General features: G+C 49.2%; 1 protein-coding gene across 1 annotated transcript in view; it reads left to right on the top strand.

The window, feature by feature from the left end:
* Positions 1-5,279: 5,279 nt before the first annotated feature.
* HABP2 (hyaluronan binding protein 2) overlaps positions 5,280-26,023 on the top strand; it is a 44,334-nt gene continuing 23,590 nt past the window's right edge. The window contains exons 1-7 of the mRNA XM_075842765.1: positions 5,280-5,389; positions 6,175-6,199; positions 21,053-21,160; positions 22,478-22,594; positions 24,008-24,124; positions 24,843-25,014; positions 25,496-25,590. Of these exons, the coding sequence (XP_075698880.1) occupies positions 5,321-5,389; positions 6,175-6,199; positions 21,053-21,160; positions 22,478-22,594; positions 24,008-24,124; positions 24,843-25,014; positions 25,496-25,590 (703 nt within the window). The 5' untranslated portion in view covers positions 5,280-5,320. The remainder of the gene's footprint in view (positions 5,390-6,174; positions 6,200-21,052; positions 21,161-22,477; positions 22,595-24,007; positions 24,125-24,842; positions 25,015-25,495; positions 25,591-26,023) is intronic.

Raw genomic sequence — 26,023 nt, 5'->3', positions numbered from 1 at the left:
TTATGCGGCTGCACATAGTGGTATAGCTACATCGCTATCTGCAGAATAAATGAATGGAGAGGAGTGTATGACGCTGATTGGTCGCTGATTGGTCAGCGTCATACACTCCTCTGTACAGCGCTCACTTGGTCATATAGTAAAACACGCCCAGTTGTCCATTGAGAATGTCATTATCCTAAAGCTAATATAGGTCATAACTCCGTCATAAATGATCGTTTTTCTAAATAAAAAACACTGCAGTAATTTACATTACAGCGCCGATCACATCATGTACAAGACAGGCCACTTATAATGTGGTGACAGAGCCCCTTTAAGAATAAAAAAAAAAAGGAGAGAAACATCGCATTTTTCGGCCGGGCTATGCGTCCTCTTCTTCCCTCCGGGTCCCTCAGCAGCGTCAGGGCCTTAAACCTCACCAGTCCTGCGTTGCCATCGCAATTTGCACTGCAAATGTAGATCGGTTGATAAATTAGCCTCTTTGGGCTCTGCAGGGGTTGTGAATGCTTTTTTGGGGGGGCACTGCAGGGGTTGCAGCTACTGCTGGGGTGCTGCAACAACTGCTGAGGGGGGCCTGTAACTACTGTAGAGGGTGAGACACAATTCCCTCTGAGAGCAGAATCCCTGGCCTATGCTCGGCTGGGGATTTTGCTCCTAGAGGAAGTCTCAATGGTACTATATACAGGGGGGGGGGGTGGCGCACTATCTACAAGGTCAATGGCACAAGGGGAAACTAAGGGGGCATTATACTGTGTAGGGGCAGCTATTTCGTATTCTAGTGTGTGGGAGGCACAAAGGGAGCCTGATACTGTGTGGGCTGAACCGTGTGTGTATTCATGGGGATTGGGTGGGATTAGAGGCGTGGCTTAAAAGAAAAAAAATTGGCGCGCACCGCATCGGTTTTCCCTCTTTGTGATACTTGAAAGTTGGGAGGTAGTGTGTGTGTGTGTGTGTGTGTTTAATATTAAAGTAGAACAGACAAAATGAAGATATCTGTGCTGCCCCCTATATACGCTGCTGCCCCCTATATACCCTGCTGCACTTAAGGGTAACACCACATTTTCATATACAGTGCCCACCAAAAGTTCCGGAACGCCATCATAACTTTTGAACGGCTCGAGGTAGAGGGTTGAAATTTGGTGGGATTTAATGGAGTCCTAAAATCTACCAGTTCACAAAAAAAAAAAAAAACACCCCCCACCCCCTTGGGGGCGGTGCGGTGGGCAGGGGCAGCAAAATCTTATATGGCATGGGTGGGGGTCGAGTGGGTTCTCATGAGATATTTAATGTTACATTTATATTCTTCATTATCGGCTACCGCCGGTGTTAGCGTTACCCAAAATGTACCACGTGGAGGTTGCACAGTCGGATTTACATCTCATCGGGGTGCTAGATTAATGTGAGTCCCCTATTTTGTGCGTGTGTGTGTGTGTGTGTGTGTACACAGTCCGAGATAAGGACCCCGAGGTTCATCATTCCCTTTGTGTGTGTGTGTGTGTGTGTGTGTGTGTGTGTGTGTGTGTGTGTGTGTGTCCGGCCAACCAGTGACATCAGGGGAAACTCCTGAAACTGAATCCCTGGTCACAGAGTTGCAGGCGCTATGATCTGGGATTCCACTCCAGGAGAAGTCAATGACGTCATGGACACAGACGACAGGAGCTTCTCCTGGAATGGAAGCCACACGGGGATTCCGCTCCTTCAGGGAGCTACAGTGGTGCTATCTACAAGGGGGCTGTGGGCTGTGTGGCCCTACCTACAAAAAAGGACAACTGTGCAGGAGCACACAAAATACCCAGCTTTCCCGGCTATCAAATGTGTGGAAATAAACTAAGATATAACTTTTATTTAATCTAGCTAAAACGATTATTCCTTTAGCTAGACTAAATAAAAGTTTTATATCTTAGTTTATTTCCACACATTTATTTGATAGCTGGGAAAGCTGGGTATTTTGTGTGCGCCTGCACAGTTGTCCTTTTTTTAATATCTATTGCCCGCCAGCTATCGGTCATTTCGTAGTCACGGCGCTCCCTACCAGGGGGCTGTGTGGCCATACCTACAGGGGGAAATCTGTGAGTGGGGGGCTGATGGTCATTTTACTGTGAGTGGGGGGCTGATGGTCATTTTACTGTGAGTGGGGGGCTGATGGTCATTTTACTGTGAGTGGGGGGCTGATGGTCATTACTGTGAGTGGGGGGCTAATGGTCATTTTACTGTGAGTGGGGGGCTGATGGTCATTTTACTGTGAGTGGGGGGCTGATGGTCATTTTACTGTGAGTGGGGGGCTGATGGTCATTTTACTGTGAGTGGGGGGCTGATGGTCATTTTACTGTGAGTGGGGGGCTGATGGTCATTTTACTGTGAGTGGGGGGCTGATGGTCATTTTACTGTGAGTGGGGGGCTGATGGTCATTTTACTGTGAGTGGGGGGCTGATGGTCATTTTACTGTGAGTGGGGGGCTGATGGTCATTTTACTGTGAGTGGGGGGCTGATGGTCATTTTACTGTGAGTGGGGGGCTGATGGTCATTACTGTGAGTGGGGGGCTGATGGTCATTTTACTGTGAGTGGGGGGCTGATGGTCATTTTACTGTGAGTGGGGGGCTGATGGTCTTCAAGTGGTTTCCACCTCTGACCTCCTCTCGAAATTAATAGGAGGCAGAAAATACCTGTGGCGCTCGTTTGGAGCTTTTTTTTCCTGCGTCTTTTGCATTTGCTTCAACAGCTTAAGAAAAAAACACAAAAAAAAAAAGGTCACCCAACGCTGTCAGTTGCTGAAGGAATTTTGAGGCAGATTTTTTTTTGCCCTACAAAAAACGTGTGTGAACAGACCCTACGAGTGGAGTGCTTGTTCTTATCCGTTTTCTGTCTTTTTCGAAACAATTTTTGTCAGGGGGGCCCTGAGGAAATTTTATTTTTCCAGTGCTGCCTCGAGTCCGAAAAGGTTGGGATACTCTACTAGGCTACAGGATGCCGTCATGGAGCAGCTCAGTTCGTCATGGGAACGGGGCATAGGTGAGTACAATTTTTGTTCTTGTTTGGGGGCACTGTCTACAAGGGGGAGGTGCGGGGACTGTATGGCACTGCCTACAAGGGGGGGGGTGTGGGGGCCACTAAGCGGACATTATACTGTGTAGGGGTACTACAGGGGGCATAATACTGTGGGCACAATTAGAGGACAAAATACTGTGTCCTTGAAGGGTTTGTAATATATTATATTATTAAATAATATATGGGCCTTTTTTTTTAATGATGGGGTGGGGCGCCGAAAGATCATTTCGTACAGGGCGCCATCTATCCTAGGGCCGGCCCTGTGTGCACATATAGGCCTATACGTAATGGGTGTGTTTAATATAATGTGCGGCAATCCACACTAAGCCTTATTTACACAAACGTGTTTCACGTCCGTGATACGCGCGTGAAAATCTGGTGCGTTGCACGGACCTATGTAAGGCAAGGGGGACATTCAGACTTTCCGTGTGTTTCACGCAGCGTGTGTCCGCTGCGTGAAACGTACGACATGTCCTATACTTGGGCGTTTTTTGCGCATCCCGCACCCATTGAAGTCAATAGGTGCGTGAAAATCACGCGCAGCACATGGAAGCACTGCCGTGGGCTGCACGTGATTCGCACAACAGTAGATCAAGAAGTGAAGGGAAAAATAAAACCACCTCTGTAAAGGATCTGCCAGGCACAACTTCTGTGTCGACGCCCGTGGGTAATCAGTCTGCACCTGCTCCTATGTCTGTGAGACTGACTCCATCTTCCACCACTCAGGATGGCAGGCTTAGGAGTGGGAGAGCCTATCACAGCCTGGCCAGACTCAGCTAGCTCCCGCCCTCTGTCTATTTATACCTGCCTTTCCTGTTCCTCCTTTGCCTGTGATTCTGCTCTGCTTGTTTCCTGGCTCTGCTGCTGCTGCTTGAACTACTGATCCTCTGCTTGTTATTGACCTTGGCTTACTGACAACTCTCCTGCTCAGCGTTTTGTGGCGGGTAGATTAGGGCTCACCTGTCTGTCTCCCTACCCCGTCATTACAACCTCCATCTCTTTCTAAACCGCAAAACCGCGTGTCATAAGGATGGCATATGCGCGAAAATCACGCAGCAAACACTGATGACACACATTGCCTAATACATTCTGGACAGGGAATTTCTTTATTTAGAGTCCACTTTAATGTAGTGGGTATTTGGAATATCATTATTTTATTATTAGAATCATTTTCAATGGTGCGATACCCCGTGACACCCCCCCCCCCGCGGCACGTATGTAGGTGTCCGAAAAACAGGGAACCTGTTAACAATTTGAATCCCACCCCTGTAATATGCCTTTGTGTGTGTTTATATGTACATGTGGGTATAGTTATCTACTACATTATCTGTAATCAGAGAGTTATCACTGTGTGTTGTCTGTGGCGTTACATAGGACTGCAGGTAACATCTACTACATTATCTGTACTCAGAGAGTTATCACTGTGTGTTGTCTGTGGCGTTACATAGGACTGCAGGTGACATCTACTACATTATCTGTACTCAGAGAGTTATCACTGTGTGTTATCTGTGGTGTTACATAGGACTGCAGGTAACACTACTACATTATCCGTAATCAGAGAGTTATCACTGTGTGTTATCTGTGGTGTTACATAGGACTGCAGGTAACATCTACTACATTATCTGTACTCAGAGAGTTATCACTGTGTGTTGTCTGTGGCGTTACATAGGACTGCAGGTAACATCTACTCCATTATCTGTATTCAGAGAATTATCACTGTGTTATCTGTGGTGTTACATAGGACTGCAGGTAACACTACTACATTATCCGTAATCAGAGAGTTATCACTGTGTGTTGTCTGTGGCGTTACATAGGACTGCAGGTATCATCTACTACATTATCTGTACTCAGGGAGTTATCACTGTGTGTTGTCTGTGGCGTTACATAGGACTGCTGGTAACATCTACTACATTATCTGTTCTGAGAGAGTTATCACTGTGTTACCTGTGGTGTTACATAGGACTGCAGGTAGGAGTCTCGGACTGTATTTCGTCATGCGCTGTGTTGGATATGGGGCGTGCTGCAGACCCTTTTTGCGTTCCGTGATGAACCCGTTTTGGTAAATGGCCCATATTGAGTTGTCATGTAAATATCTCATTGAGCTCTGCTACAACTTTATGTTGTTGTGCACTCAGTTCGTGGCCCCCCTTCCACAAGCGCCATTGTTTACTAATGTAAAGGTGGGAGGATGGGATTTAGGGGGCGGTGAACCTGTATGAGACGCCATGGACTCTGTACTGTGTTATAACCCGGGACCTGCAGGTGTATGAAGCCACGATGAGCGGCAGCGCAGGCGTCCTCCTCACCTCCATCATCCTTCTCTCCTGTACCCCAACTTCTCACCCGGTGAGTACTATGGTTATGGGGGAGGGGAGCCACATAATACCGCAGCTGCGGCGTGCGTCACTTCTGAGCAGAGACGGGTTCAGTTTTAGCTTGTTTTTGAAAGAGACGTAAAATAACGCAGTTTTTCGGGCCTTTTCCGCGCTGCAGGATCAATAACGCAGAACCAGGAGCGGATCCTACAGAGCAGAATCATGGGAAGATTCCTTACGTCTTCCGTGTTTGGGATCCTGACAAATACTGATGCAGAATACTGACCATGTGAATGAGACCTCACGCTGCTCATCCTACCTGGACCACAAGAGCTTACAATCTACAGGGATTCTGGTTCAGTGGCGTTTTGTACTTCCGTGCTGGTAGGGTCCGATAGTATGACTACTCCCAACATCCTAATATAGAGGTGACATTATAGGAGTTGTGTCTCACGACATCCCTGGGCACGCTGCACTCATAGAGGGGGAGCCTCCTGACTGGGACCCCCTGTATTAGATACAGCTGAGCTGCCCCCAACACTCGGAGCGGCTGTCAGCGGACACCTGTGATCGAGGGGCAGAGTCCTGATTATTCACGGCTCCGCAGGTTCTGCGACTTAACGCATTTCCAGACCTTTCTCTCCAGTAATTATCAGATCTCCAAATAAAACAACGGGGCGTCTGATAACGGCCGGTGACTGACCACCAATGATGGCGACCTCCTATTGCTATAGGTTACCGCTCATTTGCATATTTACATGAGTAATAGGTGCGCCATTTGCATTTGTGGTCTCACTCTCGACTTTCTCTCCACAGTTCCCCCATCGTCAGACCCATCACGGTAAATATTGTTTTCCATTTCTAAACATTTTACTGACCGATACGGGTCACACGGCTGCAGTAAAAACATTCACCCCAATTTTTTTTGACCTGTTGTTTTTCTAAGCTGTCAAAAAATGGTAAAAAAAACCTATTTTTATGTACAACTTGTAAAAACTGGTTCTGTGTTTGTTGTTTTTTTCTGTTTTGTTTTTTTTAAATAAAAATGTCTGTTTGCAACTTTTCTAATTACTTGTTATTAAAAATTTATATTTTTACTTTTTGAGATACAGCCACTTTATATTCTGTGTATAGAGCAGCTGTATCGTTTCCTGAATCCGTCAGCTCCGCAGGACTGACGGGTTCAGTGTCAGCGGATTTTGTGTGTCTGACCGTTCACCTGTAATCTGAGACCTGCAGGACCCGCCGACGTGACTGGTTCAGGTCATAGCGAATGATACAGCTGCTTTGTATGCTGTATATAGAGCAGCTGTATCTAAAAAACTAAAAATAAGTTTTAATAAACTAATTAAGTTGCACCAAACACGGATACACTGTTTTATTTTTTTTAAAAAACAATAATTCAGAGCGCTCGTGTTACAAGCCCCGCAGCTGTATGAGAAGGACATGATCAGGACCGGTTCAGCCTCTGAATGTGAAGAGACTTTCTAACTCCAAACCTCTTAGGCCCCATACACACGGCCATGCCCGTAATCACGGCCACCGACTGCCGCCCGCCTGTACCCCCTCTCCTGCCTGCAGCCTCTCTGTAATATATGTTATTAGAGGACAGTGTCACCTCCTCACCTTCCAGCAGCCTGTACCCCCTCTCCTGCCTGCAGCCTCTCTGTAATATATGTTATTAGAGGACAGTGTCACCTCCTCACCTTCCAGCAGCCTGTACCCCTCTCCTGCCTGCAGCCTCTGTAATATATGTTATTAGAGGACAGTGTCACCTCCTCACCTTCCAGCAGCCTGTACCCCCTCTCCTGCCTGCAGCCTCTGTAATATATGTTATTAGAGGACAGTGTCACCTCCTCACCTTCCAGCAGCCTGTACCCCCTCTCCTGCCTGCAGCCTCTCTGTAATATATGTTATTAGAGGACAGTGTCACCTCCTCACCTTCCAGCAGCCTGTACCCCCTCTCCTGCCTGCAGCCTCTCTGTAATATATGTTATTAGAGGACAGTGTCACCTCCTCACCTTCCAGCAGCCTGTACCCCCTCTCCTGTCTGCAGCCTCTCTGTAATATATGTTATTAGAGGACAGTGTCACCTCCTCACCTTCCAGCAGCCTGTACCCCCTCTCCTGCCTGCAGCCTCTCTGTAATATATGTTATTAGAGGACAGTGTCACCTCCTCACCTTCCAGCAGCCTGTACCCCCTCTCCTGCCTGCAGCCTCTGTAATATATGTTATTAGAGGACAGTGTCACCTCCTCACCTTCCAGCAGCCTGTACCCCTCTCCTGCCTGCAGCCTCTCTGTAATATATGTTATTAGAGGACAGTGTCACCTCCTCACCTTCCAGCAGCCTGTACCCCCTCTCCTGCCTGCAGTCTCTCTGTAATATATGTTATTAGAGGACAGGGTCACCTCCTCATCTTCCAGCAGCCTGTACCCCCTCTCCTGCCTGCAGCCTCTCTGTAATATATGTTATTAGAGGACAGTGTCACCTCCTCACCTTCCAGCAGCCTGTACCCCCTCTCCTGCCTGCAGCCTCTGTAATATATGTTATTAGAGGACAGTGTCACCTCCTCACCTTCCAGCAGCCTGTACCCCCTCTCCTGCCTGCAGCCTCTCTGTAATATATGTTATTAGAGGACAGTGTCACCTCCTCACCTTCCAGCAGTCTGTACCCCCTCTCCTGCCTGCAGCCTCTGTAATATATGTTATTAGAGAACAGTGTCAACTCCTCACCTTCCAGCAGCCTGTACCCCCTCTCCTGCCTGCAGCCTCTGTAATATATGTTATTAGAGAACAGTGTCACCTCCTCACCTTCCAGCAGCCTGTACCCCCTCTCCTGCCTGCAGCCTCTCTGTAATATATGTTATTAGAGGACCGTGTCACCTCCTCACCTTCCAGCAGCCTGTACCCCTCTCCTGCCTGCAGCCTCTGTAATATATGTTATTAGAGGACAGTGTCACCTCCTCACCTTCCAGCAGCTTGTACCCCCTCTCCTGCCTGCAGCCTCTCTGTAATATATGTTATTAGAGGACAGTGTCACCTCCTCACCTTCCAGCAGCCTGTACCCCCTCTCCTGCCTGCAGCCTCTGTAATATATGTTATTAGAGGACAGTGTCCCCTCCTCACCTTCCAGCAGCCTGTACCCCCTCTCCTGCCTGCAGCCTCTCTGTAATATATGTTATTAGAGGACAGTGTCACCTCCTCACCTTCCAGCAGTCTGTACCCCATCTCCTGCCTGCAGCCTCTGTAATATATGTTATTAGAGGACAGTGTCACCTCCTCACCTTCCAGCAGCTTGTACCCCCTCTCCTGCCTGCAGCCTCTCTGTAATATATGTTATTAGAGGACAGTGTCACCTCCTCACCTTCCAGCAGTCTGTACCCCATCTCCTGCCTGCAGCCTCTGTAATATATGTTATTAGAGGACAGTGTCACCTCCTCACCTTCCAGCAGCCTGTACCCCCTCTCCTGCCTGCAGCCTCTCTGTAATATATGTTATTAGAGGACAGTGTCACCTCCTCACCTTCCAGCAGCCTGTACCCCCTCTCCTGCCTGCAGCCTCTGTAATATATGTTATTAGAGGAGAGTGTCACCTCCTCACCTTCCAGCAGCCTGTACCCCTCTCCTGCCTGCAGCCTCTCTGTAATATATGTTATTAGAGGACAGTGTCACCTCCTCACCTTCCAGCAGCCTGTACCCCTCTCCTGCCTGCAGCCTCTGTAATATATGTTATTAGAGGACAGTGTCACCTCATCACCTTCCAGCAGCCTGTACCCCCTCTCCTGCCTGCAGCCTCTGTAATATATGTTATTAGAGGACAGTGTCACCTCCTCACCTTCCAGCAGCCTGTACCCCTCTCCTGCCTGCAGCCTCTGTAATATATGTTATTAGAGGAGAGTGTCACCTCCTCACCTTCCAGCAGCCTGTACCCCCTCTCCTGCCTGCAGCCTCTGTAATATATGTTATTAGAGGACAGTGTCCCCTCCGTCCCCTCCTCACCTTCCAGCAGCCTGTACCCCTCTCCTGCCTGCAGCCTCTGTAATATATGTTATTAGAGGACAGTGTCACCTCCTCACCTTCCAGCAGCCTGTACCCCTCTCCTGCCTGCAGCCCCTCTGTAATATATGTTATTAGAGGACAGTGTCACCTCCTCACCTTCCAGCAGCCTGTACCCCCTCTCCTGCCTGCAGCCTCTGTAATATATGTTATTAGAGGACAGTGTCACCTCCTCACCTTCCAGCAGCCTGTACCCCCTCTCCTGCCTGCAGCCTCTGTAATATATGTTATTAGCGGACAGTGTCACCTCCTCACCTTCCAGCAGCCTGTACCCCCTCTCCTGCCTGCAGCCTCTGTAATATATGTTATTAGAGGACAGTGTCACCTCCTCATCCTCCAGCAGCCTGTACCCCCTCTCCTGCCTGCAGCCTCTCTGTAATATATGTTATTAGAGGACAGTGTCACTTCCTCACCTTCCAGCAGCCTGTACCCCCTCTCCTGCCTGCAGCCTCTCTGTAATATGTTATTAGAGGACAGTGTCACCTCCTCACCTTCCAGCAGCCTGTACCCCCTCTACTGCCTGCAGCCTCTGTAATATATGTTATTAGAGGACAGTGTCACCTCCTCACCTTCCAGCAGCCTGTACCCCCTCTCCTGCCTGCAGCCTCTCTGTAATATATGTTATTAGAGGACAGTGTCACCACCTCACCTTCCAGCAGCCTGTACCCCCTCTCCTGCCTGCAGCCTCTGTAATATATGTTATTAGAGGACAGTGTCACCTCCTCACCTTCCAGCAGCCTGTACCCCTCTCCTGCCTGCAGCCTCTGTAATATATGTTATTAGAGGACAGTGTCACCCCCTCACCTTCCAGCAGCCTGTACCCCCTCTCCAGCCTGCAGCCTCTCTGTAATATATGTTATTAGAGGACAGTGTCCCCTCCTCACCTTCCAGCAGCCTGTACCCCCTCTCCTGCCTGCAGCCTCTGTAATATATGTTATTAGAGGACAGTGTCACCTCCTCACCTTCCTGCAGCCTGTACCCCCTCTCCTGCCTGCAGCCTCTGTAATATATGTTATTAGAGGACAGTGTCACCTCCTCACCTTCCAGCAGCCTGTACCCCCTCTCCTGCCTGCAGCCTCTGTAATATATGTTATTAGAGGACAGTGTCACCTCCTCACCTTCCAGCAGCCTGTACCCCCTCTCCTGCCTGCAGCCCCTCTGTAATATATGTTATTAGAGGACAGTGTCTCCTCCTCACCTTCCAGCAGCCTGTACCCCCTCTCCTGCCTGCAGCCTCTGTAATATATGTTATTAGAGGACAGTGTCACCTCCACACCTTCCAGCAGCCTGTACCCCCTCTCCTGCCTGCAGCCTCTGTAATATATGTTCAGGGCCGCCATCAGGAATTTCAGGGCCCCCTACAGCTAAATTTTTTTGGGCCCCCCTACCGTGGCACCGCCTGTTAACGGTACTCCGTCCAGCACTATATCATGGTACCCAGGGCGGCCATCAGGGGGGGTATTAGGGGTACTGATGTGAGAGGCCCGGCCAAACCTAATTGAAAGGGGGGCCCGGCAAACTGCCGCGACTTGCCTTTGGTAGAAAAAAAACAGGCCCCTGCAATGGGGCCCGTTTTTTTCACCAAAAGAATGTTGTGAGCTGCGGGCCCCCCTTTCAATTAGGTTTGGCCGGGCCTCTCACATCAGTACCCATAATACCCCCCCTGATGGCGGCCCTGGGTAGCATGGGGGTCGTCATGGGGCCGTCAAACACCGCCGCCCGTGCGACCGATCGCGCGCACCCGCAAACTCCTGCGCATGGGCACCCGCGACCGCCTGGAACCGGGCACCGAATTTTGAGGCAGATATTGACCTGCCCACACTATCTTGCCGCGTTTTTTGCCCGCTGCGATTGATGACAGCAGACAAAAAACGCAGGGAAAAATGCATTTTCTGCCTCCCATTGATTTAGATGGGAGGTCAGAGGCAGAACCGCGGCAAGAAAGGACGCGCTGCTTTTTCTTTTTTCCGCGACTGGCTCCCATTGATTTCAGATTAAATCAATGGGAGGCGGTTTTGGAAGTTTTTTGGTGCTGATTCTGACGCAGCGTCCGAGTCAATATCAAGGCCCAAAAACTCTGTGAACTGGGCCTTATTGTTAGGGCTTATTCAGACGAACGTGTAATACATCCGTGCAACGTGCGTGATTTTCACGTGGCTCGCACGGACCTATGTTACTCTATGGGGCCGTGCAGACGGTCAGTGATTTTCACGCAGAGTGTGTCCGCTGCGTAAAACTCACGACATGTCCTATATTTGTGCATTGTTCGCGCATCACGCACCCATTGAAGTCAATGGGTGCGTGAAAGTCACGCCCAGCACTTCCGCAGCCGTATAAACTATGAATGAAAACAGAAAAGCACCACGTGCTACAAACATACAAACAGAGTGTCATAATGATGGCGCGAAAATCACGCAGCCGCGCATCATACGCTGCTGACACACGGAGCTGTTATGGACCTTTTGCATGCGCAAAACGCCATGTTTTTGCGCGCGCAAATAGCACGCGCTCGTGTGAATCCGGCCTTAGGGTAGGAACACACTAGGCATGAACACTGCGGATTTTATGCAACACATTTTATTGTGGAAAATCCGCAGCGTATCACAGTCGCAGCCGAGGGGGTCAGATATGAACAAATCTCATCCACACGCTGCAAAAAAAATGGACCTGCCGTGTGACTTTTGGCTTTTTAAGCCGCAGCGTGTCAATGTATTCTGTGGAATCGCCGCTCCTCTGTTGCGGAAATGCTGCGGTTCTGCCGCAAAAATCACACATGAGAAAAAATAAAAAGGCACTTTTTTAAATTTATAAAAAAGTTTAGACTTACCCCGGCCGTAGTCCTGGTGACGCGATCCTCTGTTCTTAGCGCAGCTCGGCCTCCTGTCATGACTTTTCATCCCATGTGACCGCTGCAGCGGTCACATGGTCTACAGCGTCATCCCAGGAGGCGGGGCTACGTTCAGAAGAGAGAGATGCGTCACCAGGACTACGGCCGGGGTAAGTCTAAACTTTTTTTTCCCTGCAGGATTCCCGCAGCGGACACGCCTCACGAAACCTGCACCACTATTTGGTGCAGTTTTGCTGGCAGAATTCCCTGCGGCTCCCGGGATAAGCTGTGTAGTTTTACTCAGCATATCCGCCTAGTGTGTCCCTTATGATGTCGCTCCTGGAGCTGCTGCCGCTCTCTAAATAGGCAGTTGGTCCAGTAGAATTTGGAATTATTTTTTTTTGTGAACCAGCTTAAAAAAATACAAAACTTTTGTGTTAGGGCCTGTTCACAGCTGCGTTCGCTTCCGCTCCGGGGTTCCATCTGAGGTTTCCGTCTGGTGAACCCCGCAACGGAAAGTGAAAGTGACAGCACAGCTTCCGTCACAATTAGCGCAGTCGACTGCACTATTGATTCCGTCCGAAAACCAGCCGGAATGGTGACGAACGGAAACCATTAGCGATGTTTCCGTCACCATTGAGATCAATGGTGACTGAAACGGAAGCTGTGCTGTCACTTTCACTTTCCGTTGCGGTGTTCACCCGACAGAAACCTCAGATGGAACCCCGGAGCGGAAGCGAACGGTGATGTGAACAGGCCCTAACACAAAAGTTTTGTATTTTTTTAAGCTGGTTCACAAAAAAAAATAATTCCAAATTTTACTGGACCAACTGCCTATTTAGAGACCGGCAGCAGCTCCAGGAGCTGCGCTAAGAATAGAAGATCGCGTCACCAGGACTACGGCCGGGGTAAGTATAAACTTTTTTATCAATTTAAAAAAGTGCCTTTTTTTTTTCTCTTTTGTGATTTTTGCGGCAGAACCGCAGCATTTCCGCACCAGACGAGTGGCGATTCTGCAGCATAAATTGACATGCTGCGGCCTAAAAAGCCACACTGCAGGTCAATTTTTTTTGCAGCGTGTGGATGAGATTTGTTCAAATCTCATCCACTCGGCTGCGACTGTGATACACTGTGGATTTTCCACAATAAAATGTGTTGCATAAAATCCGCAGCGTTCATGCCTAGTGTGTTCCTACCCTAAGGCCGGATTTACACGAGCGTGTGATTTTTGCGTGCGCAAAAAACGTGGCGTTTTGCGCATGCAAAAGGTCCATAACAGCTCCGTGTGTCAGCAGCGTATGATGCGTGGCTGCGTGATTTTCGCGCAGCCGCCATCATTATGACACTCTGTTTGGATGTTTGTAGCACGCGGTGCTTTTCTGTTTTCATTCATAGTTTATACGGCTGCGGGAGTGCTTCCATGTGCTGGGCGTGACTTTCACGCACCCATTGACTTCAATGGGTGCGTGATGCGCGAACAATGCACAAATATTGGACATGTCGTGAGTTTTACGCAGCGGACACACGGACTCACGCTGCGTGAAAATCACTGACAGTCCGCACGGCCCCATAGACTAACATAGGTCCGTGCGAGGCGCGTGAAAATCACACACGTTGCACGGACGTATTACACGTTCGTCTGAATAAGCCCTAACAATAAGGCCCAGTTCACAGAGTTTTTGGGCCTTGATATTGACTCGGACACTGCGTCAGAATCAGCACCAAAAAACTTCCAAAACCGCCTCCCATTGATTTAATCTGAAATCAATGGGAGCCAGTCGCGGAAAAAAGAAAAAGCAGCACGTCCTTTCTTGCCGCGGTTCCGCCTCTGACCTGCCATCGAAATCAATGGGAGGCAGAAAATGCATTTTTCGCTGCCTTTTTTGTCTGCTGTCCTCAATCGCCGCGGGCAAAAAACGCAGCAAAAAACGCGGCAAGATAGTGTGGGCAGGTAAAAATCTGCCTCAAAATTCTTTAAGGAATTTTGAGGCAGATTTTTTTGGCCTGCAAAAATACTCTGTGTGAACAGGGCCATACATAAACAGCACTTTCAGACACTTTACTCACCGTGTCAGAAGAGCTGCTCCCACTCCAGTCCTCGTCAGGCGATGTCTTCGGTCCAGATGTCGTCCTTCACCTCCAGGCTCCAGAAAATTGCGGGGATCGAAGAACTCCTGCCGTCGCGCAAGAACTGGACTCCTCCCCCTCTCCTTACGCAGCTACGCTCTGGAGGAGGAGAAGAAGGAGGAGGCGGAGTCGGACGAGGAGGCGCTGGACGAGGAGGCCGAGGAGGAGGACGAGGAGGCGGAGGAGGAGGACGAGGAGTCGGAGGCGGGCCAGCAGGTAATTAGACTGTGCGCCGCTGTTCTTCCCAGTTGATTGGTCGCTGTACTTTTGGTGCGTGCGCACCGCATCCCTCTCGGCGGCGGGCACGAGCGGGTTGCTTTCCAGCCTTCCCCAGGTCGCTCGCGCGTGAGCGCGCGTTTGCGGTAACGAGCGCGCCGGCGCGCGCTTGCGGTCGTTCGCGCGCGCGGTCGCGCGCGGTGTTTCGCGCCAGTGTTAGATGAGAGGGGGGCCCGCAGCTCACAGCGGTGTTTGATGAGAGGGGGGCCCGCAGCTCACGACATTGCTTTGGTGAAAAGAACAGGCCCCATTGCAGGGGCCTGTTTTTTTCTAACAAAGGCAAGTCGCGGCAGTTGCCGGGCCCCCCTTTCAATTAAGTTTGGCCGGGCCCCCTACAGTAGTACCCCTAATACCCCCCTGATGGCGGCCCTGTATATGTTATTAGAGGACAGTGTCACCTCCTCACCTTCCACCAGCCTGTACCCCCTCTCCTGCCTGCAGCCTCTCTGTAATATGTTATTAGAGGACAGTGTCACCTCCTCACCTTCCAGCAGCCTGTACCCCCTCTCCTGCCTGCAGCCTCTGTAATATATGTTATTAGATGACAGTGTCACCTCCTCACCTTCCAGCAGCCTGTACCCCTCTCCTGCCTGCAGCCTCTGTAATATATGTTATTAGAGGACAGTGTCACCTCCTCACCTTCCAGCAGCCTGTACCCCCTCTCCTGCCTGCAGCCTCTGTAATATATGTTATTAGAGGACAGTGACACCTCCTCACCTTCCAGCAGCCTGTACCCCTCTCCTGCCTGCAGCCTCTGTAATATATGTTATTAGAGGACAGTGTCACCTCCTCACCTTCCAGCAGCCTGTACCCCCTCTCCTGCCTGCAGCCTCTGTAATATATGTTATTAGAGGACAGTGTCACCACCTCACCTTCCAGCAGCCTGTACCCCTCTCCTGCCTGCAGCCTCTGTAATATATGTTATTAGAGGACAGTGTCACCTCCTCACCTTCCAGCAGCCTGTACCCCTCTCCTGCCTGCAGCCTCTGTAATATATGTTATTAGAGGACAGTGTCACCTCCTCACCTTCCAGCAGCCTGTACCCCTCTCCTGCCTGCAGCCTCTGTAATATATGTTATTAGAGGACAGTGTCACCTCCTCACCTTCCAGCAGCCTGTACCCCTCTCCTGCCTGCAGCCTCTGTAATATATGTTATTAGAGGACAGTGTCACCTCCTCACCTTCCAGCAGCCTGTACCCCCTCTCCTGCCTGCAGCCTCTGTAATATATGTTATTAGAGGACCGTGTCACCTCCTCACCTTCCAGCAGCCTGTACCCCCTCTCCTGCCTGCAGCCTCTGTGTAATATGTTATTAGAGGACAGTGTCACCTCCTCACCTTCCAGCAGCCTGTACCCCCTCTACTGCCTGCAGCCTCTGTAATATATGTTATTAGAGGACAGTGTCACCTCCTCACCTTCCAGCAGCCTGTACCCCCTCTCATGCCTGCAGCCTCTGTAATATATGTTATTAGAGGACAGTGTCACCTCCTCACCTTCCAGCAGCCTGTACCTCCTCTCCTGCCTGCAGCCTCTGTACTATATGTTATTAGAGGACAGTGTCACCCCCTCACCTTCCAGCAGCCTGTACCCCTCTCCTGCCTGCAGCCTCTGTAATATATGTTATTAGATGACAGTGTCACCTCCTCACCTTCCAGCAGCCTGTACCCCTCTCCTGCCTGCAGCCTCTGTAATATATGTTATTAGAGGACAGTGTCACCTCCTCACCTTCCAGCAGCCTGTACCCCTCTCCTGCCTGCAGCCTCTGTAATATATGTTATTAGAGGATAGTGTCACCTCCTCACCTTCCAGCAGCCTGTACCCCCTCTCCTGCCTGCAGCCTCTCTGTAATATATGTTATTAGAGGACAGTGTCACCTCCTCTCCTTCCAGCAGCCTGTACCCCCTCTCCTGCCTGCAGCCTCTGTAATATATGTTATTAGAGGACAGTGTCACCCCCTCACCTTCCAGCAGCCTGTACCCCCTCTCCTGCCTGCAGCCCCTCTGTAATATATGTTATTAGAGGACAGTGTCACCCCCTCACCTTCCAGCAGCCTGTACCCCCTCTCCTGCCTGCAGCCTCTGTAATATATGTTATTAGAGGACAGTGTCACCTCCTCACCTTCCAGCAGCCTGTACCCCCTCTCCTGCCTGCAGCCTCTCTGTAATATATGTTATTAGAGGACAGTGTCACCTCCTCACCTTCCAGCAGCCTGTACCCCCTCTACTGCCTGCAGCCTCTGTAATATATGTTATTAGAGGACAGTGTCTCCTCCTCACCTTCCAGCAGCCTGTACCCCCTCTCCTGCCTGCAGCCTCTGTAATATATGTTATTAGAGGACAGTGTCTCCTCCTCACCTTCCAGCAGCCTGTACCTCCTCTCCTGCCTGCAGCCTCTCTGTAATATATGTTATTAGAGGACAGTGTCACCTCCTCACCTTCTAGCAGCCTGTACCCCCTCTCCTGCCTGCAGCCTCTATAATATATGTTATTAGAGGACAGTGTCTCCTCCTCACCTTCCAGCAGCCTGTACCCCCTCTCCTGCCTGCAGCCTCTCTGTAATATATGTTATTAGAGGACAGTGTCACCTCCTCACCTTCCAGCAGCCTGTACCCCCTCTCCTGCCTGCAGCCCCTGTAATATATGTTATTAGAGGACAGTGTCACCTCCTCACCTTCCAGCAGCCTGTACCCCTCTCCTGCCTGCAGCCTCTCTGTAATATATGTTATTAGAGGACAGTGTCACCTCCTCACCTTCCAGCAGCCTGTACCCCCTCTCCTGCCTGCAGCCTCTGTAATATATGTTATTAGAGGACAGTGTCACCTCCTCACCTTCCAGCAGCCTGTACCCCCTCTCCTGCCTGCAGCCTCTGTGTAATATGTTATTAGAGGACAGTGTCACCTCCTCACCTTCCAGCAGCCTGTACCCCCTCTCCTGCCTGCAGCCTCTGTAATATATGTTATTAGAGGACAGTGTCACCTCCTCACCTTCCAGCAGCCTGTACCCCCTCTCCTGCCTGCAGCCTCTGTAATATATGTTATTAGAGGAGAGTGTCACCTCCTGACCTTCCAGCAGCCTGTACCCCCTCTCCTGCCTGCAGCCTCTGTAATATATGTTATTAGAGGACAGTGTCACCTCCTCACCTTCCAGCAGGCTGTACCCCCTCTCCTGCCTGCAGCCTCTCTGTAATATATGTTATTAGAGGACAGTGTCACCTCCTCACCTTCCAGCAGCCTGTACCCCCTCTCCTGCCTGCAGCCTCTGTAATATATGTTATTAGAGGACAGTGTCACCTCCTCACCTTCCAGCAGTCTGTACCCCCTCTCCTGCCTGCAGCCTCTCTGTAATATATGTTATTAGAGGACAGTGTCCCCTCCTCACCTTCCAGCAGCCTGTACCCCTCTCCTGCCTGCAGCCTCTCTGTAATATATGTTATTAGAGGACAGTGTCACCTCCTCACCTTCCAGCAGCCTGTACCCCCTCTCCTGCCTGCAGCCTCTGTAATATATGTTATTAGAGGACAGTGTCACCTCCTCACCTTCCAGCAGCCTGTACCCCCTCTCCTGCCTGCAGCCTCTGTAATATGTTATTAGAGGACAGTGTCACCTCCTCACCTTCCAGCAGCCTGTACCCCCTCTCCTGCCTGCAGCCTCTCTGTAATATATGTTATTAGAGGACAGTGTCACCTCCTCACCTTCCAGCAGCCTGTACCCCCTCTCCTGCCTGCAGCCTCTCTGTAATATATGTTATTAGAGGACAGTGTCATCTCCTCACCTTCCAGCAGCCTGTACCCCCTCTCCTGCCTGCAGCCTCTGTAATATATGTTATTAGAGGACAGTGTCACCTCCTCACCTTCCAGCAGCCTGTACCCCCTCTCCTGCCTGCAGCCTCTGTAATATATGTTATTAGAGGACATTGTCACCTCCTCACCTTCCAGCAGCCTGTACCCCTCTCCTGCCTGCAGCCTCTCTGTAATATATGTTATTAGAGGACAGTGTCACCTCCTCACCTTCCAGCAGCCTGTACCCCCTCTCCTGCCTGCAGCCTCTGTAATATATGTTATTAGAGGACAGTGTCACCTCCTCACCTTCCAGCAGCCTGTACCCCTCTCCTGCCTGCAGCCTCTGTAATATATGTTATTAGAGGACAGTGTCACCTCCTCACCCTCCAGCAGCCTGTACCCCCTCTCCTGCCTGCAGCCTCTATGTAATATATGTTATTAGAGGACAGTGTCACCTCCTCGCCTTCCAGCAGCCTGTACCCCCTCTCCTGCCTGCAGCCTCTGTAATATATGTTATTAGAGGACAGTCTCACCTTCCAGCAGCCTGTACCCCCTCTCCTGCCTGCAGCCTCTGTAATATATGTTATTAGAGGACAGTGTCACCTTCCAGCAGCCTGTACCCCCTCTCCTGCCTGCAGCCTCTGTAATATATGTTATTAGAGGACAGTGTCCCCTCCTCACCTTCCAGCAGCCTGTACCCCCTCTCCTGCCTGCAGCCCCTCTGTAATATATGTTATTAGAGGACAATGTCACCTCCTCACCATCCAGCAGTCTGTACCCCCTCTACTGCCTGCAGCCTCTGTAATATATGTTATTAGAGGACAGTGTCACCTACTCACCTTCCAGCAGTCTGTACCCCCTCTACTGCCTGCAGCCTCTGTAATATATGTTATTAGAGGACAGTGTCACCTCCTCACCTTCCAGCAGTCTGTACCCCCTCTACTGCCTGCAGCCTCTGTAATATATGTTATTAGAGGACAGTGTCACCTCCTCACCTTCCAGCAGCCTGTACTCCTCTCCTGCCTGCAGCCTCTGTAATATATGTTATTAGAGGACAGTGTCACCTCCTCACCTTCCAGCAGCCTGTACCCCCTCTCCTGCCTGCAGCCTCTCTGTAATATATGTTATTAGAGGACAGTGTCACCTCCTCACCTTCCAGCAGCCTGTACTCCTCTCCTGCCTGCAGCCTCTGTAATATATGTTATTATAGGACAGTGTCACCTCCTCACCTTCCAGCAGCCTGTACTCCTCTCCTGCCTGCAGCCTCTGTAATATATGTTATTAGAGGACAGTGTCACCTCCTCACCTTCCAGCAGCCTGTACCTCCTCTCCTGCCTGCAGCCTCTGTAATATATGTTATTAGAGGACAGTGTCACCTCCTCACCTTCCAGCAGCCTGTACCCCCTCTCCTGCCTGCAGCCTCTCTTTAATATATGTTATTAGAGGACAGTGTCACCTCCTCACCTTCCAGCAGCCTGTACCCCCTCTCCTGCCTGCAGCCTCTGTAATATATGTTATTAGAGGACAGTGTCACCTCCTCACCTTCCAGCAGCCTGTACCCCCTCTCCTGCCTGCAGCCTCTGTAATATATGTTATTAGAGGACAGTGTCACCTCCTCACCTCCCAGCAGCCTGTACCCCCCTCTCCTGCCTGCAGCCTCTGTAATATATATTATTAGAGGACAGTGTCACCTCCTCACCTCCCAGCAGCCTGTACCCCCTCTCCTGCCTGCAGCCTCTGTAATATGTTATTAGAGGACAGTGTCACCTCCTCACCTTCCAGCAGCCTGTACCCCCTCTCCTGCCTGCAGCCTCTGTAATATATGTTATTAGAGGACAGTGTCACCTCCTCACCTTCCAGCAGCCTGTACCCCCTCTCCTGCCTGCAGCCTCTGTAATATATGTTATTAGAGGACAGTGTCACCTCCTCACCTTCCAGCAGCCTGTACCCCCTCTCCTGCCTGCAGCCTCTCTGTAATATATGTTATTAGAGGACAGTGTCACCTCCTCACCTTCCAGCAGTCTGTACCCCCTCTCCTGCCTGCAGCCTCTGTAATATATGTTATTAGAGGACAGTGTCACCTCCTCACCTTCCAGCAGCCTGTACCTCCTCTCCTGCCTGCAGCCTCTGTAATATATGTTATTAGAGGACAGTGTCACCTCCTCACCTTCCAGCAGCCTGTACCCCCTCTCCTGCCTGCAGCCTCTCTGTAATATATGTTATTAGAGGACAGTGTCACCTCCTCACCTTCCAGCAGCCTGTACCCCCTCTCCTGCCTGCAGCCTCTCTGTAATATATGTTATTAGAGGACAGTGTCACCTCCTCACCTTCCAGCAGTCTGTACCCCCTCTCCTGACTGCAGCCTCTCTGTAATATATGTTATTAGAGGACATTGTCAGGGGGGGGGGGATGCAGCTGCACCTTCTTTGAGAGGGGAGAGAGAGCAGTAGGAGGGAGGCATCTGATTGGTCAGCGCACAGCTCTGACATCACACCTGGAGGTGTCCGCCTATTCATCAGGCGTGGGGAGAGTAAATGTGAGTTGTATACTGGTGTATTTGTATAATCTGGTGCCCGGGATTGTTGAATACGTTGTCTGCACTTCACCTGTTAATTTGGAGCCTCTCCTTTAGATTTCTGCAGCTCTCAGCCCTGTATCAACCACGGGACATGTGTGAACACGGAAAGTGGATATAAGTGTCTCTGCGCGGCTTTCATCACCGGATCAAACTGTGAGAAATGTGAGTAAATGATCTGCGGGTAAAGCTCAATATGGCGGCATGTGCGGAGCCCTGATAGATCTGCAGGGTCATCAAACGCCTAATGAGATTAATCCTCTACAAAGACAAAGCGGCCGGCTCTATTGCCATCTGCGCTGGCGGCTCCGTTCTGAGCCTCCGTTAAAGATTCTGTCCAATTTGACAGAAAAGTAGCGCAGCGTGCAGCGCCATATTATCAGATTCGATAACGGAAACCACGACGGAACTGATCAACTCCATTAGAAGTAAATGGGGTCTGTTCGGCGCCTTTGGCGTCCATCGTGTGATGCATCTGGCACTCCGCCAGTTTTGTTGTTCCGTTCCTATGACAGACCAGAGTAACGGACTTGACAAATACAGATGTGAACAGAGCCTTAACAAGCCGTAGCAGACATTCCGTTTACTAATGGCTCCTGCAATGAACACAAGGTCACTTTTATCACAGACGGTAAGGATTCTTCACTGTAAGAGCAGTACGGCTGTGGAATATTCTCTATAGACCATGTGGAATCTCACCCCAGAAAATGAAGTATGTATATCTATACCTATCCCACAATTTGGACACCACTGCTGTAGAAAATACAGTACAAGGTTCCTGATCTCCACTGAAAAAAGAGGATTCTTTACTGTAAAAGCAGTAAATCTATGGAATTGACATTTGCATACAATTAAAAAAATCAATGGAGACTCTGCTGCCAATGTTCTGCTTGCCTTGGTGACAGACATACAGTAAAATTCCAATAACTAGTCTATTCACAGTGCGGTCAAATCGCGGTTAATGCAAAATCACGATTTGTAGTGTGTGAATACCCTTAATTTCCCTTTTTTGATCAGTCTCCAAAAAATTAGTTGTGTTTTCCAGTCCATGTGGCCCACTGTAGAGTATTACGGGCCATATTATGGGTTAAAGTCCCGGCCCTACTGTGGGTCTTATGTCCTAGATTTACACGGTCAGGTTAGAACCTGTATCCGTAATATGGGGCAAAAATGTGCCCGTACTGCGCGTGTGTGAAACCGGCCGAAGTCTATCCTGACAATAAAACTGATAAATCCCAGCAGCAACAATCTACTGGTGGAGTTGTCCTGGTGGCGTCGTCATGAACCTGACAGCGGGCGGCCCACTGGGGGTTCCTCTGGCTCTTTAATGGGCCAATTCAGCCTTGCTGATGTCCGGCTTTTCCGTGACGTTACTGTGGTTGCTCCTGGTAACAGAGCTCTGCATAAATTATTCTAGAAATATTTTTATTTAGTAGTTTGCATTTTTGTAACTTTTTTTTTTTCTCCGTATTTTGCGAACAGTGATCACTCCATGTAAGCAGTACAGCTGCAGCCTCGGCGACTGTGTTCTGAAGAAATATGCTCCGTTTTACAAGTGTCGGTGTCACTATCCGTACCACGGACCCACCTGCAGCACAGGTAAAAGGAATAAAGGCAGTGACTGGGAGTGTACATTTACTACTATAAAGAATTCAGTTGCTTCATCACTTTCTAGTTCTCTGTCTGTGAATAGAAACTCTTCCAGTTGTACTTGTAGATACTGATAACCCATCCTAACTCAATCTTTCTTACACAGCTGATGAGACTGTTACAATGTTTCAGTGCAGACGATACTCCGAGCACATCGGTCAGCCTGTCGTGGACTGTTCTTTCCTGCACTGATACCGTACATTGTAAACGCCTTCAGCTGTTTGAGCAGGATTGGGTTTCTAGGTTCTTGATGTTATTGCTGTCCGTGAATGGGACCAAGCAAAGAAAGTGTATTAAAAAGTTGCCGAATTCTATTAAATGGCTAATATTTATCTTTTTAAAACACCGGACATGTCCTAAAATCTTGCCGTTTTCACTCTGGCCACTGAGCATCATAATAGACTGATCCTTCCTGTTCTGTAGTGATCACTTCTCAGCAGTCAACTCATTATCATCACCGGCAGGATTACACTGACAGGTAACACCTATATATAGGTAACACAGGATCCACCATTCATAATAGACTGACCCTTCCTGTTCTGTAGTGTTCTTGTCTAATCAGTCATTATCACAGGCAGGATTACACTGACAGGTAACACCTATATATAGGTAACACAGGATCCACCATTCATAATAGACTGACCCTTCCTGTTCTGTAGTGTTCTTGTCTAATCAGTCATTATCACAGGCAGGATTACACTGACAGGTAACACCTATATATAGGTAACACAGGATCCACCATTCATAATAGACTGATCCTTCCTGTTCTGTAGTGATCACTTCTCAGCAGTCATCTCATTATCATCACAGGCAGGATTACACTGACAGGTAACACCTATATATAGGTAACACAGGATCCACCATTCATAATAGACTGACCCTTCCTGTTCTGTAGTGTTCTTGTCTAATCAGTCATTATCACAGGCAGGATTACACTGACAGGTAACACCTATATATAGATAACACAGGATCCACCATTGACCGTAATTGATGGACACCGCTCCCCTCCTATCCTTTCCTGCACAATTGCCTCAGCATAAATCACAGAGCATACCCAATAAACTCTCCCATAGAAGTCCTGTTTCTTTGTTCCATGTGGCTGCTGCGGTTAATAGGGTGTATGTACCATGAGGGCAGCCCCACCAGCTCAGCTATGGGGTATGGAGAGCCCTGACCTCGCTCAGGCTAACCCTTTCCCTTATTGGTGGAGGAGACCAGCAAAGAGCTTCCCTTCTCCCCAAATTTTGTTAGTACATGAAGCCGGGGGAACTCTGCTACATCTGTAAAGTGACGGCACCGGCTCTGTAGACTGTACGCACTATTATTTCTTGGATTGTAATTATCTTGATGATCTTCTTGCAGTCCAGACTGTCTGTGTCCACAACCCCTGTATGAACGGAGGAACCTGCAAAGCAAAACCTCTCCACAAGTTCGTCTGCATCTGCCCAAAGAGCTTCAGAGGGAAGTTCTGCGAGATCGGTAAGTGCGGTGTTCAGGTGCTGATGGAGACAGAATCTTTATGTAGAAAGGATTGGACACTTCTGTGGAGTCGTTGACCATCTATCGGCCCCTATAAAGAGAAGCCCATGGAGCCAAGTATTAAATATTATTCCTTTTATATGTGATCTGACTCGCCCCCTTGACCAGCTGACTATGGCAGCCTGTATTCTGGGACTGGACTTCAGAGACTAGTGCAGCCAGTAAACACATGAAGAAACCCTCTGAGAGCAGTCACAGAATACAGGCTGCCATGAACCGCGCATGTTTCCCACAGGCCACTGACGTCTCCAGCTGTTCTGGTAGCTGACGGCCTGTAGGGATTACTAGGTTCACAGAAGGTTGGAGACCCCTGCTGTACGGTCTCTGCTTTAAGTGCATTTCACCTTCAAGTAAACCAGAAGATTGGAGACACATTATATCTCCCAGTCCTCCTAGACCATAATTGTACCGGCAGCCCCAATCCTCAGGAAATTCTGCAATTGACTACCAGCTAGAGCTGAGGGAGGGGGAAGTCTGAGTGACCAGGTGACAGACAAATTAGCCCCATAGAAGTTAACATGGCTGACCTATGTATCAAGCATGTTGGCCACAGCTCTTCCTCCAATAATCCAGAATATATTAATGAAGACCAGGTCACATCTGCCGGATTAAAGAACTTTACCAATACTTTATCTCATCTATTAAACTGCCCCCTCAGCATCCAGTGATTGCTACAGGAACAATGGGAATCGATACCGCGGTCATGCCAGCCATACGGAGGACGGACACTCCTGCCTTCCCTGGGACTCCCACCTCCTCGTCAGGGAGAGCGTCAATGCCTTTCTTCCTGACATATGGCAGTCTGGGATCGGGGAGCACAACTTCTGCAGGTAAAAACACCGCAAATGACCATGGAATACGGAATACCTCAACCAGGAGGGGTTATTAAATGTGCTTTAAAAGGTAAAATATTTGAATGAATTAGTAAAGAATAAAAAAATTAATTCAGATAAAAACTAAAAATGAATAAATATTAATAAAAAATATTTACAGGCTATAGACCTATTCGCAACTATTAGATTATCGCTCCAATGCGGCTCAAATAAAACGTGAAGCAACTTTGCAAGTGTTTTTGTTTCAAATTCTTACTATTTTGTGTATACAGCTCCTGTGCAGGCCTGTGTCTCCACGGTAACAGACTACAAACAAACTTTGTGTAGTCTGATCCTGCAGTCATGTGTTGCTTTTTTTCATCTGTCCCCGATTTCCTTCCGAACGTATCTTAGTGGATCAGAGACTCCAAGGGCATAAAATTATTGCGCGGTGACACAGGGGCACGTCATTTCCGCTGTCATTTCCTCTATTACACAGAAACCCGGATGGCGGTGAGAAGCCGTGGTGTTACTTTCAAGATAAGGACGAGTGGCTGCAAAGGAACGTTTGTAATATATCGGCTTGTCCAGCGGGTAAATATCTGACATTTCGCACAATGCACAGTCTTGTATCAATAAAGTTTAACATTCTAATATACACTGTGAATTCAATTGCTCATCATTTTGCTTGCTGTCAGTGAATGGAATTTTTTTAACCATTTACAGTCTAAAAACAACTCCTCCTGACCTAATCACTACTCAAAGCAGAGAGTTTGTTACTATTGTATCTAGTCTAGAAAATCCCCTGTAAGCTAAACAGCCTGGGCTCTATATTGATACATTTTACCCGCACTGATACATTGTAACAAACTATCAGGACTAGAGAGATTTGTGCTGCTGATTGTCTAGACTGCATATAACTGTAACAAACTCTCAGCTGTGAGGAGTATTAGGTCTGTACAGATTTTCAGCTTGCTGTTTACTGACTGCAAGCAGAGTTGTTGTAAACGGCGAGGAATTGAAGTCT

Source organism: Rhinoderma darwinii, chromosome 11, assembly GCF_050947455.1.
Source record: "Rhinoderma darwinii isolate aRhiDar2 chromosome 11, aRhiDar2.hap1, whole genome shotgun sequence".
NCBI lineage: Eukaryota > Metazoa > Chordata > Amphibia > Anura > Rhinodermatidae > Rhinoderma > Rhinoderma darwinii.
This window is presented reverse-complemented; position numbering and strand designations above follow the sequence as displayed.